General features: G+C 31.8%; 4 protein-coding genes across 5 annotated transcripts; 2 read left to right on the forward strand and 2 right to left on the reverse strand.

Annotated features, from left to right (window-relative positions):
- Positions 1-54: 54 nt before the first annotated feature.
- Positions 55-1,216, reverse strand: LOC108559062 (pyrimidodiazepine synthase-like). Its single transcript, XM_017916191.1, has 4 exons — positions 1,092-1,216; positions 855-1,025; positions 492-796; positions 55-420 (listed from the first exon to the last, which is right to left on the reverse strand). Exons 1-4 carry the CDS (start codon positions 1,114-1,116, stop codon positions 196-198), a joined length of 726 nt encoding a protein of 241 aa, XP_017771680.1. The 5' UTR covers positions 1,117-1,216; the 3' UTR covers positions 55-195.
- Positions 1,217-1,965: 749 nt separating this feature from the next.
- On the forward strand, positions 1,966-2,807 carry LOC108559086. Its single transcript, XM_017916228.1, has 3 exons — positions 1,966-2,235; positions 2,288-2,478; positions 2,559-2,807. Exons 1-3 carry the CDS (start codon positions 2,048-2,050, stop codon positions 2,738-2,740), a joined length of 561 nt encoding a protein of 186 aa, XP_017771717.1. The 5' UTR covers positions 1,966-2,047; the 3' UTR covers positions 2,741-2,807.
- On the reverse strand, positions 2,700-8,574 carry LOC108559085 (putative ATP-dependent RNA helicase TDRD12). The gene is made up of 13 exons (XM_017916227.1): positions 8,544-8,574; positions 8,080-8,160; positions 6,943-8,021; positions 6,483-6,873; positions 5,859-6,429; positions 5,624-5,778; positions 5,445-5,570; positions 4,860-5,385; positions 4,329-4,806; positions 4,017-4,275; positions 3,630-3,960; positions 3,272-3,572; positions 2,700-3,213 (listed from the first exon to the last, which is right to left on the reverse strand). Exons 2-13 carry the CDS (start codon positions 8,134-8,136, stop codon positions 2,841-2,843), a joined length of 4,647 nt encoding a protein of 1,548 aa, XP_017771716.1. The 5' UTR covers positions 8,137-8,160; positions 8,544-8,574; the 3' UTR covers positions 2,700-2,840.
- Positions 8,575-8,889: 315 nt separating this feature from the next.
- LOC108559087 (actin-related protein 3) lies at positions 8,890-10,786 on the forward strand. Of its 2 annotated transcripts, XM_017916230.1 has the most exons (4): positions 8,894-8,963; positions 9,024-9,099; positions 9,159-9,339; positions 9,393-10,786. In XM_017916230.1, exons 2-4 carry the CDS (start codon positions 9,056-9,058, stop codon positions 10,422-10,424), a joined length of 1,257 nt encoding a protein of 418 aa, XP_017771719.1. In that variant the 5' UTR covers positions 8,894-8,963; positions 9,024-9,055; the 3' UTR covers positions 10,425-10,786. The 2 variants fall into 2 exon arrangements, with proteins under 2 accessions (XP_017771718.1, XP_017771719.1); XM_017916229.1 differs by having other exon boundaries at positions 8,890-9,099.
- Positions 10,787-12,013: the final 1,227 nt, after the last annotated feature.

Here is a 12,013-nt window from a genome sequence, read left to right on the forward strand (position 1 = left end):
GTTTTGTGCGGGTTTTCTAGAAAAAAATCCAATTTAATAGCAACTAGAAGCAGTTTTTATTGTAGCTCCACAACCAACAAATAAAGATTAACAATGAATAAAAATATAATAGTCGAGTAAATATTTATAAAGAAAAAACAAATAGCGATTTCAAAATTAATTAAATAAGTACATTATTTAACTTGGAATAACACTTTAAATCTTATCATATTCTGGCTTATGTCCTGCCGTTTTGAACAGCACTACTTTATAGAATTTTTCTGGGCCATTATACATGCTATCAGGAACAGGATGATTTCTGATAGCTTTTTTCCAAGATCTCAAGCAGGGTAAATCGCCATCCAAGATTGGCAACTTTTCTCCCAAAATAATTCCAATGGTCTTTGCTCTCTCACCCCATGGCCAGAGCATGTAATCAACCTAAATAAGAACGAAATTAAACACCTAAATTTAGATATCATATTATGCATATATATATATATATATATTACCATGCCTGGATTTGAGCCACCAAAATACACAGTGCCTCTCTTTTTTAATTCTTCTTCAAAGACATTCAGGTGTGGTAGCAATTCTTCGAGCCACTCAGCAGGTGACTTCTTCTCTTGCATAAAAATAATCTTTGTAAAGACAGCAGTCAATGAACCAATTTTCTGAATCAATTCCTTATCTTTAGCCTTAGTTGCTTCATCAGATGGATACAGTGGGGGTTCCGGATACTTATCATCCAAATAATTACAGATATCCAAACTCTCAACAATGATTTCTGAACCAGTATCCAAAGTAGGTACTTTTCCTAACAAAGCACAACAAAAATAATGTATTGATAAATATGCACAGCATTGATGATATACCTTCAGGATGAATTTTAAAAAGCCATTCTGGTTTGTTCATGAGATTAACATTTACAATATCATGTGGAAGGTTCTTGGCCTTTAACACTAATCTAGATCTGTGAGCATAAGGGCAAAATTCCATGGAATACAGACGTAGTTTTCCATCAACTTTAGCTGGTTGTTCAGAACCTCAGAAACGGAACAATAATTTTAGTGTAATAACAAAGTTTATAGGACATTTAATATTTATCAAACCTGCAGCCAAATGTAAAGAACTCATATTTAGAAACTGCTCAAAACACGGTCATATACTGATTGATTCAGATTACAGTTACAAAACCGGCTTATATCAGTCTTATATACAAATCCGGAGCAGTGGCGTACGATATAACCACCATAACCACTTAAAATAAGCGTAACGAAGTAATGTAGATAAGAATGCATATGGGAATGAAAAGATTTAATTTCGTAATGTGTTTCTATCACGTAATTATACTTAATTCTAAAAAAATAGTCATTTGTATACACACGTTATTATCCACTTAGAGCAGACGTGGAAACGCACGCGATATTTAATAATATAAATACGATTTTCCATTCGAAATTAAAACAACATTTTACCACTCTTGTTTTTTTCAATTAATAATTATTATACAATTGACAAATCCAATTTAATTATAGTAATATAAGATTTTATTCACCTCTATTATATAACAAATATATTATATTAATGCGACATTTATCTCATTTATATTTGATAAATAAAACAATATCGTTAAAGGTCATCCATATGCAATTAGCAAAAAAATGTTGCTTCACTTTAGTAGGCTGTTTTTTGCTTATAATGTATACAGCATCATAATAGTATTATGGAAAAATTGTTATTTATTATTTACATTGTATTGAATAATAATTAATTATAAAGTGCGCCTATGGTGTAAACTATTTATAGATTATGAAGTTAAAATATTCACTAAACAATTTGAAATATTATTAGCTAGTTATAATTATGGAAACTTAACAAATTTACTTTCAAATATAGATTTTTTATTTTATAATTTAGTAGTTTTTCTATTTGGCATCTGTTTGTGTTTCATTTATGAACATGTGGCGTAGGAGGTTTGTTTATCTTTACCAGAGGAATTCATCACTTCATTTCCTTTAGTTTCTGATAGTTCTTGCCGGTTAAGCCACATATCCAGAACACAGCCATGAAAATAATGCAATGGAAAATAAAGAAACTGTTATTCTCCATAGTTTTTATAATTATTCTCTACCTATTGATGAGGAAGAGATATAATAACCATTACGATTTTGTGAAGCTACAAGACGTAAAACCTGCAGAAGCTTGGGAATATGTTGCAGATTTTAGTAACATGAAAACGTTAAACCCCACAATGTAAGTAATCGAAACCAATAAGTAACATTATTTGATTATAAATCCATTTCAGCGTTGATTTTAACATTATTTCTGAAAGTGGAAACTACGACCATTGGAAATACACTGTAAAGTATGATGAACATCTCTCCCATTGGCCATATTTAAGTAACGAAGCAATCGCGAATTTCGATGTAAAATCAACATCTGACGTCCATTACATCAATTCGGAACATAATACATGTCTATTCAACTGGTTTTGCTGTAAGTTTTGTAACGTTATTGAGACATAGGCAACCGTCAACACATAAATAAACAAACATAAATGCTAATTCTTTTTGCAGTAAAATCAATAAGCGAAATGAAGTTTACGAAAACAGAAAACAGGAATGAAGTTTTAGTCGAGGAATCAATACAATATGAATGCCCGGCTGTATTATCGGCATTATGTTATCGGGAAGTTAAGTATCAACGAAACGCAATTATGAAGAACTTAAAACTTCATTTTCAGTATAAACACAATTAACAATATTTAAAATATAATAGAAAAGTACAAAAATATGGTGGCCCAAAGAGGCAAAAATAAAAGTATAAAAAGTAACGTTATTTTCTTTTTTTCCATTAGCCTACTCTGCATCAGAGTTAGTTTCTTCTTCATAATCTGTCGAATCTGTATCTGAGAAACTATCGTAAACATCTAAATTAGTATTGTCATCTTGTTCCTCGTCTTCGTCGTTGTTAATAAGATCTTCCTCCGTCTTCCCAATATCTAAAAATGTCTTCTTCGTTTCGACGTCCTCCTCAATGTAAATTTTGTTGAAATTATACTTAATGTTCCTCATTCTATCTTTTAAGAACATTAATCTAGGCCAATCGATTTCCTTAACTTTAGTCAATTTAACCTTAATATATCTAGCTTTAGCTTTATGCTCAAACTTTTTTTGAACTTTATCGAATAGTTGGAAGGAAAATCTGTAATCTCTGCCATTTTGCATGCACCTTAGAACATAAATAACGTAAGTCAATTTGATTTCGCCTTTAAGTATTATAAACTTACTGGAAACTTAACAATCTACCAGCTGCCAAAGTCAATGAGTAATCTGTAACATCAATTAAAGAAATATCAAGACGAATACTGTTTGATGTTTGATACCAGAGAATGTCTGGGAGGCAATGGCCAGAAGTTGTAGGTACAGGACTATTATCAACCTCAACAGATTGTTTATTTTCGCTATGACTCAAAGTTAGTATGTCACCATGTATTTGACCTGTTAGAGCTTTGAAGAACTGTTCAGCATCAAATAGCTCAAAGTCCCATTCATCGTCATCCATTTCATCATTTTGATCGATATTACTTTCTGAAATCCAAAGAATTCGTTAACAATAAAAAATAATTTCAAAATCACTCGCTATACCTTCATGTTTAGCATCTTCACTGCGACAACCATTATGTTTAAGGTACAATGCTTTTGTATCAATATCGAATGTTACATTTCTGCTACAAGTACCATATCCACTATCTACAAATAGTTGGTTTAGGATTGTAGTTCCTTCCATGCAGTCAACAAGTATTATTTCATATCTGCTATTTGCATTGAACTTTCCAATATCAGTTTGCTTGGTGAAAGAATACAATTTTCTGTAATAATCACTGTGCGGTTCTTGACAGTAACCGTATAGCACATCTACTTCACACGTCCAGTCGGAATTGCATGGTTTAATGCCATACAATGAACATTCAATCGCCTACAACAAATTCATAATTAAAATTCATTAAAACATATGTATTGAACAGTAACAACCTGAAACGGTAATCTTGATATGAAATGATTTGACAAATGTTTAAGCTCAGTTAATGGTATGTTCAGTAATGTTCCATCATCCACAAAAACGCAATTTGCTTTGTCTCCTTTGATTTCTTGAACTATTACTCTGTAATATTCAGAATCATTAGGATCCATTCCCAAATAACAATGACCAACAGTAATTTGTTTCGAATTTAAACTTAAGTATGGTGCACTTTTAATCTCCTTTTGAATATCTTTTTGCATTTGTATGTAACTAAAAGAAAACAAATTTACTAAAAGGTTTAGCTAAAATTTCAATATACTTACAGTTTCGTATGCTTGCTCAGGCGAACATAGAACCTATTCGGATTAATTCCGCTACAAAAGTAAACACTATTGAACTCGTTGTCAGATAGATGTGCCCATTGAGGTTGAATTTGCGTATCTTTCAAAATTTTCTTTACGATTATTCGAGATTTAGGCAATTGCAAACCGTATTTCTCGCACAATGCGTACAATCCAATCATCGATTCCTCATTTATGTTGGCCAATCTTCTTTCTTCGACAAATTTCCTTAGTCTAAAAAGTGTAACTTCTTTGGAAACATTAGCAAGATTAACGTTGAGGTGTAAGTCCTCCACCCAGATGGTGTTGCCGATTTGCAGTAGAATATTGTCGAGGCAGTAGTAATTCTTATTCTTGTATTTTTCAGTATTCAACTTCATAGCCATATGCATTATTGATAAAGAATTCCAATCGGGCTCGTTATTTGATGGAATCAAATTTCCAATACATAATTCAATATCTAAAAATTTTAAATAACATTATCATTTCTAGTAACATTAAGCGAACACTTACAAGAAGGTGGAACGTTGTTCAATACATTTGGAATTATCATGAGTTTATTACTATCAACTACTTTTTGATATCCAAAATCTAAAGATTGAATTTCAACTAAGATTGGTTCTTTGGTGATACTATCCATGGTTACTATTTTATTAACAACACATCTGATGCAATTACTTTCTTCGATATAAACGTAATTACCCCGTATTTTAATACTTGTAGATTTATCGTAGCTTTTAATACTACTCAATACATCTGAAATATTTTGGATCGGAGCTTCTAAATCGTGAATAACGTTATCACAATCAATATATTCTACTGGTCTTACTAAGAACCTATTAATGTTCAAGATTTCAAGGATTTTATATTTTAGCTTTCCCATAGTTGTAGAGAACGGATGATTCGGACCGTCTAATTTTTTGTTCAATATGTGTCGATCACTACACTTCAAAATATTACATTTGCCAAATGTTTTCAAAACATTACACAATTTGACATTCGCAACAACCTTACCCTCTTCCTCCATCTCTCTATATTCCTACAATAAGAATAATAGTAATAATATTTACATATTCATTACAGTTATAAACATGTTACTTTAGCAGCTGTTATTAATCTAGTTGGTAAAGTTGCTCCCATGCTTTCGAAAAAATGGTTTATCCTAGGAAAAGTCATAAACGCATTTTCATCGATCAGTGTTATAATTTTAGAGTTGTAACAACGCTAAAACAAATTAATTTTAGTATGTGATGAAAACTGTGTTAGCTCTAATTTACATTTTTAAATTCAAAAGGGCTCTTATAGTGATCAATTAGATACGCAAATCTTTTTGTAAAGGTGCTCCAAGTATCTGGTATAGAATAGTTAATCAACAGCCATGCATCTCTGATGCACAAGTTTGCAGACAAAATTTGATCTGTGCAAACCAACACTAAACAGAAAAAAAATAAAAATGTTATTTAATGTATAAAAAATAGTATCAATTTTGATTAATGACTTTCATAGTATTACCAGCATTAGTGTTATAGATCCTTCTACACCAAATATTCTCTATATCGTATATGTCATCCGAATTCATAGATTCGTCGATGCACAGGATATCCATATCATTTGCACGGAATTCCTTTCTAATTGTCTCAATGTCTTCAATATCACATACAATCAAAGATTTCTGTATTTGCGATAGGTCACGAATAATTTCGACAACCTTCGTTGCTTTCTTATTTACCGATACTTCAATAAGTTGAATATTTGCAGTTCCATAAGCAGCAGCTTGTATAGGATTAGCAATGCAGATTAATGGCAACTTGTACAACTTTTTAAGGGTATTCTCTAAATCTATAGTCCAATTCTCAGCTGTACTGATAAACTGTACCGACTGGTCGCCACGTCGGTGACTTAACATTTCGTTAATCAATTTAAATATGCTCAACAAAGTCTTATTGTAGTCTCTGGCTATGATATCGAGATCTTCAATAATTATATGACACAAACGTTTTAAAGTAATGATGTTATTTTTCAATAAAACAATCAGTGAGCTAGGGTTTACCACCATCACGTCGGCATTTTTGTTGATTTTCGACTGAAAGAACACAGTGTTTAATAAGTTATGGTAATTATATATCGTGTATATACCATTTTCGTGTCGATCAAATTGAAGGCCATGGAACATTTAAAGCTGCTCTTCAGTTCTTTACTTTTGGAAAAATTCTTGAACATATCATGGATATTTTCAACCTTGATTGAATTAGAGCAAAGAACAATGCTAAATGGACCATCTTTATCTGGTAATTTTGCGTACATTTTACCGTCCATTTTAAACGAGAAAAGGGCAGAAATATAAGCTATAGTTTTCCCGCTTTTATTTCCACTGACCATGCAAACATGGGAATTGTTCATAATAGCAGGAAGAGCGAATGTTTGAACAGGCTTCAACTCTTTAAAGTTGAATTGATGCAAAGAGCTGTAAACAGATTTTTCGAACGGAATCTCCTGGAACAATTCTGCCATAACCGGTGGATGTAAACTGAAATTCATATAAAACATTAACTTTATTTTTATAGAGAACTAACAATGAAATAATCGATGCGCTTACCCATGTGCAAGCACTTGACGTGATTTTCCTTTCGATCTCATCGAGGAATCGAATTTTTTCGCGTAAATAGTGGAAAATGTATATTCTGTCGTACTGTCCCTGATAAAATGTTTCATATATGAGGGAACATTAATCTCTGGAGTCCTATTAGTAGTGTGGTCAAACATATCTTCAAACGTACTAATGTTAAAGTGTTTACATTGCTTGCAGGAGCAGCCAATTCTGAATTGCTTTCTGTCTGTATTATTGACTGAATTAATTGGTATGACCCTTGCATCAGATATGTTGCATTTATATCTGGAAGTACTAGAACTTGTACTATGTGTATTACTGTCAACAGTTCGAAAAGTGCAATTTGAATTTAACTCTTCAATACCCTTGAAATCATTTTCATTCTCTTCTTTATTGCATGGTACAATTGTATTATAATATGTCCCATGTCCCATGTTGTTTGCAATTTTCTGGAGCGCCTGTATACGGTTTGCCAATGTAGCACCAGCTGGTATCAAATTTAACTGGTCCATTGATACTTCAGCATTTCTCTCCACATCAGTATTATTTACAGCTGATGAATTTAACCCAGAGTTCTCTGATGAATTTAACACAGTGTTATCTGATGAATTTAACCCAGAGTTCTCTGATGAATTTAACCCAGTGTTATCTGATGAATTTAACCCAGAGTTCCTTTTTCCTCTATTTTTTAATAAATCTCTAAGTACAGCTATTTCAGTTGGATTATTTTCATTTTCTTGTGATAATTCTACAGGTTCATCAACCTTTCCTCTTTTCTTCAATAAAACCCTTAACTTTCTCAACTGATCATCTGCAGTTGCAATAGTTGAAATAACATTTTCATATGTTTGTCTTTCTTTAGTATTCTGCACATCCACTTCAATTGAATTGTCTTCAGTTTTCTGTGCACTTGCTTGATTCACATTCATGCCAGAAGGTTTAGATTCAGATGAAAGATCTTTCTTTTTGTGCAATAAATCATTTGCTCTTTGTTTTACTAAAGGTTTAATTTTTGGAATAGCACCCTTTGAAGCTTGACCATTTTTATTAGAACATAAGTTCGCATTCTTAAATATGAATAAAAATTGATATAAATATATATTTAAATGAATAATGATGACTTACAATAGGTTTCTTGTTGGGCTTAACAACTTTCTTTTGCTTGTCTTTTCCATTTTCCATTTTTATAAAATAAAATATCCTACACTAGAAATAATTAAAAGTTAAATTACAAATAGAAACAATTATGGATTCTAATGGCAGAATATCGTCACAGTAAATTATTAAAATTTTAGGCACATTTTAATGTACATCTTATCTTTATAACTTTCTTGAATCTTTTTTTATAGTTAAAAAAACGCACTTTCTAGCTGATACAGAATAAGTCAGCACACTAATATAAACACATTGAATCATTATATAAATAGTATGATATTCAATATAGTTGTTTATGAAATGTAATATGTAATACAATACAATTGGGCAAATATCTTATTAGAACAAAAAAAAAAACAAAGTATAAAAATGAAATAATAAATTAAAATAAATCATATTGGATTGTTATATTAAGTAACATGTTCACTACTCACCGTAATTAATATTCTACTTATATGGTTAATATAAATGCATTAATAACTTAAAATATTACGAAAATAAAAATTCTAAATCGTTTTGCTGAATACTACACTTTTAAACGTAGGAGATGCAAAAACAGTATGGAATGAAGTTTGCTACAGTTTATTTTAGTTTAGTCCTTGATACTAATTTCAAAGCAAGTTCATACCAACAATTTTGTATGTATTCTAGGTCTATATTGTCTTCAATTATTGTAATGAATATATAAATATAATAAATATATCTATATTTGAACAATCGCTGGTAGTTTTAAATTTAGCAATTTGTGCAGAGATTTTCTAATTCTAGAGTTGGTAGCAGTTGGTAGGAATGAGTGTTCTGGGAGGTGCGGTTGTCGGTATTTACGATAACAATTGTCATCAAAAAATAATTTTGTAGGTGTGGTGATTGGTGGTGATTAACAAATTATAAGTTTTTATTTTCGGTTTATAAAGTATTGTTAGAAGGCATTGAAAATTAACCGAAGATGTCGGCGAGGCTTCCAGCTTGTGTGATTGATGTTGGCACTGGGTAAGCTTCAACCATTCTTCTGGCTTCTTGCAAATTCTAATTTGAATTTTATCCTTAAGCTATACAAAAATTGGATATGCAGGAAACAAGGAACCCCAGTTTATCATACCTTCAACTATAGCCATCAAAGAGACTGCTAAAGTTGGAGACCAGAATCGTATGAGAATGTGCAAAGGGGTAGAAGACTTAGATTTTTTTATTGGCGATGAGGCTTTTGAAGCCTCTGGGTACTCAGTCAAGGTAACTAAGAAAAATATATCTTTGGCAACTAATTATTAAAACATGTTTTCCAGTACCCAGTGCGTCATGGTTTGGTTGAGGATTGGAATTTGATGGAACGTTTTCTTGAACAATGTATTTTTAAATATCTTAGAGCAGAGCCTGAAGATCACTACTTCCTATTAACAGAACCCCCATTGAACACACCAGAAAACAGAGAGTATACAGCTGAAATTATGTTTGAGTCATTTAATGTTCCTGGACTCTACATTGCTGTGCAAGCTGTCTTGGCACTAGCTGCAAGTTGGACGAATTTGCCAATAGAAGATCGCACACTGACTGGTATTGTGGTTGATAGTGGTGATGGTGTGACTCACGTTATTCCTGTGGCCGAGGGCTATGTAATCGGTAGTTGTATTAAGCATATTCCAATAGCTGGTAGGAATATCACATATTTCATTCAATCATTGCTCAGGGAAAGAGAAATTGGAATACCGCCGGAACAATCCTTGGAAACGGCGAAAGCAATAAAGGAGAGACATTGCTACATTTGTCCAGATATAGCCAAAGAATTTGCCAAATACGATACGGATCCTAGCAAGTGGATGAAGAAGTACGAAGGCATGAATTCGGTAACAAAGCAACTTTTTTCGGTGGATGTTGGCTATGAACGTTTCCTCGGTCCGGAAATATTCTTCCATCCGGAATTCTCAAATCCAGATTTCACCACGCCCCTTTCTGAAATCGTCGACGACGTAATCCAAAATTGCCCGATCGATGTGAGGAGGCCTTTGTACAATAATATTGTATTATCAGGAGGTTCTACGATGTTCAAAGATTTTGGTAGAAGGTTAGGAAGGGACATCAAGAGAACAGTTGATGCTAGGCTTAAGCTTAGTGAAAACCTTGGAGGTGGCAGGATCAAACCCAAGCCCATAGATGTGCAGGTCATTTCGCATCACATGCAACGCTACGCCGTTTGGTTCGGTGGAAGTATGCTCGCCTCAACACCAGAATTCTACCAAGTTTGTCACACGAAAGCCGCCTATGAAGAGTATGGTCCTAGCATTTGTAGACATAATCCAGTCTTTGGTACCATGACATAATTACACCCAGTTAATTTAATTATATATATATTTACTTCATTTTTTATTGATTTTATATTACATTTTGTATTCCACATTTACCATTTTATTCCAATATTCTTCTTCTTTTTTTAATCAATTGTACTTGAGGTGTACATTCAATTGTATCTATGCTATTTATATTAAACAATGAAACAATTGATTTTGTATAAAGTTATGCAGGAAAGGGGAAGAGCATGTTTACTAGAATCACTTGTTAATGCCAACAGCCATGGATAAATTGGATTTAAGGAACAATAAATACAAATGGAACAATGTGTACTATCATCAGCAAAATAATACGCACTCTAATCGATTCCAATAATAAAACAAATTCAAAGTTTCATGATTATTATTACTCCTGTTTATTAACTTACAATACTAGTTTACAATAATTACTATGTAAATTGAATTCTATACAGATAATTTAACAAAGTGAAAATTAATAAAGATTGATCAAGATTGTTGTTATTCACTGCCGTACTTTCATTTCTTCTGAATTCAAAGTTGTTTACAATTTTATGATTACATAGGAAACTAAACTCAGATTATAAATTCAACTCTAAATGTATATAGTATTAACAAAGATAAAATACTTGATAAAAATATCACTTAATGAAATAATATACCATGTATATTTTTCTTCGTAGTTTTATGTCGATAAGCAAAAATAAATGCTTGCATTTATTTATTTAATATCCATTGATAGCTTAAAATATCAAAACAGATTTTCTGTGAATTAGTATATATGTTAACTACATAAATGCATAAATCAGCATTCTGTACAATGCACCGGTATATGAATATTTTATTTTTTACAACGTGCGGATCGTTAAGGGTCCACAACCTAGGCTAGTAGTATATAATGATTGTTAAAAGTTATTACTTATAACATGATTGGAGACATTCAGAAAAAAAAAAGATAAGGATGATAATTAAATCTTGCGTAAGCAAAACTGAATGTAGCCGGTATATTATTAGAATGGGAGCATAGGATTTTAATTGAATGTGATTTTAGTAAAACTGAGATAATTTATTAGATTAACATTTTATAATGCTAAATGAAGGGAGTGGAGGTTTAATAAAAGAAGAAGAACATTTTATAATACATTTATTAAGTACAAACAACTAAAGTTATTTCTTATAATTTCACAGGAAAATCGTTGAATATAATTTTCAAGTTTTTGTGTCATAGCCAAATAATTTTGACGACTAAATTTTTTTTATTTTAGTACAGTTCTTTGCATCAATTTCATTAGACCGAAAGACGGTCTATTGAAATCCCGTCTATCGAAATCCCGGCTGTATTAAAATCTCGACGCTTGAAATCCCGACAATCAAAATCCCGACTACCATACAAATGTTATTGTAGAAATTTATAATAATAAAAGACACTGTCGGGATTTTGATTGTCGAGATTATGGTAGTCGGGATTTTGATTTCGATAGACAGGATTTCGGTTGTCAGACTTGCGATTGCCACCGTTTTTTTATATATCCTCAAGTAATACAGTTTCAAACTGTCAACAGGATATTGACGGAATGAATTACTCGCACAATGCGAGGTATTGC

Source organism: Nicrophorus vespilloides, unplaced genomic scaffold (assembly GCF_001412225.1).
Source record: "Nicrophorus vespilloides isolate i.1.1-1 unplaced genomic scaffold, Nicve_v1.0, whole genome shotgun sequence".
Taxonomy (NCBI): domain Eukaryota; kingdom Metazoa; phylum Arthropoda; class Insecta; order Coleoptera; family Silphidae; genus Nicrophorus; species Nicrophorus vespilloides.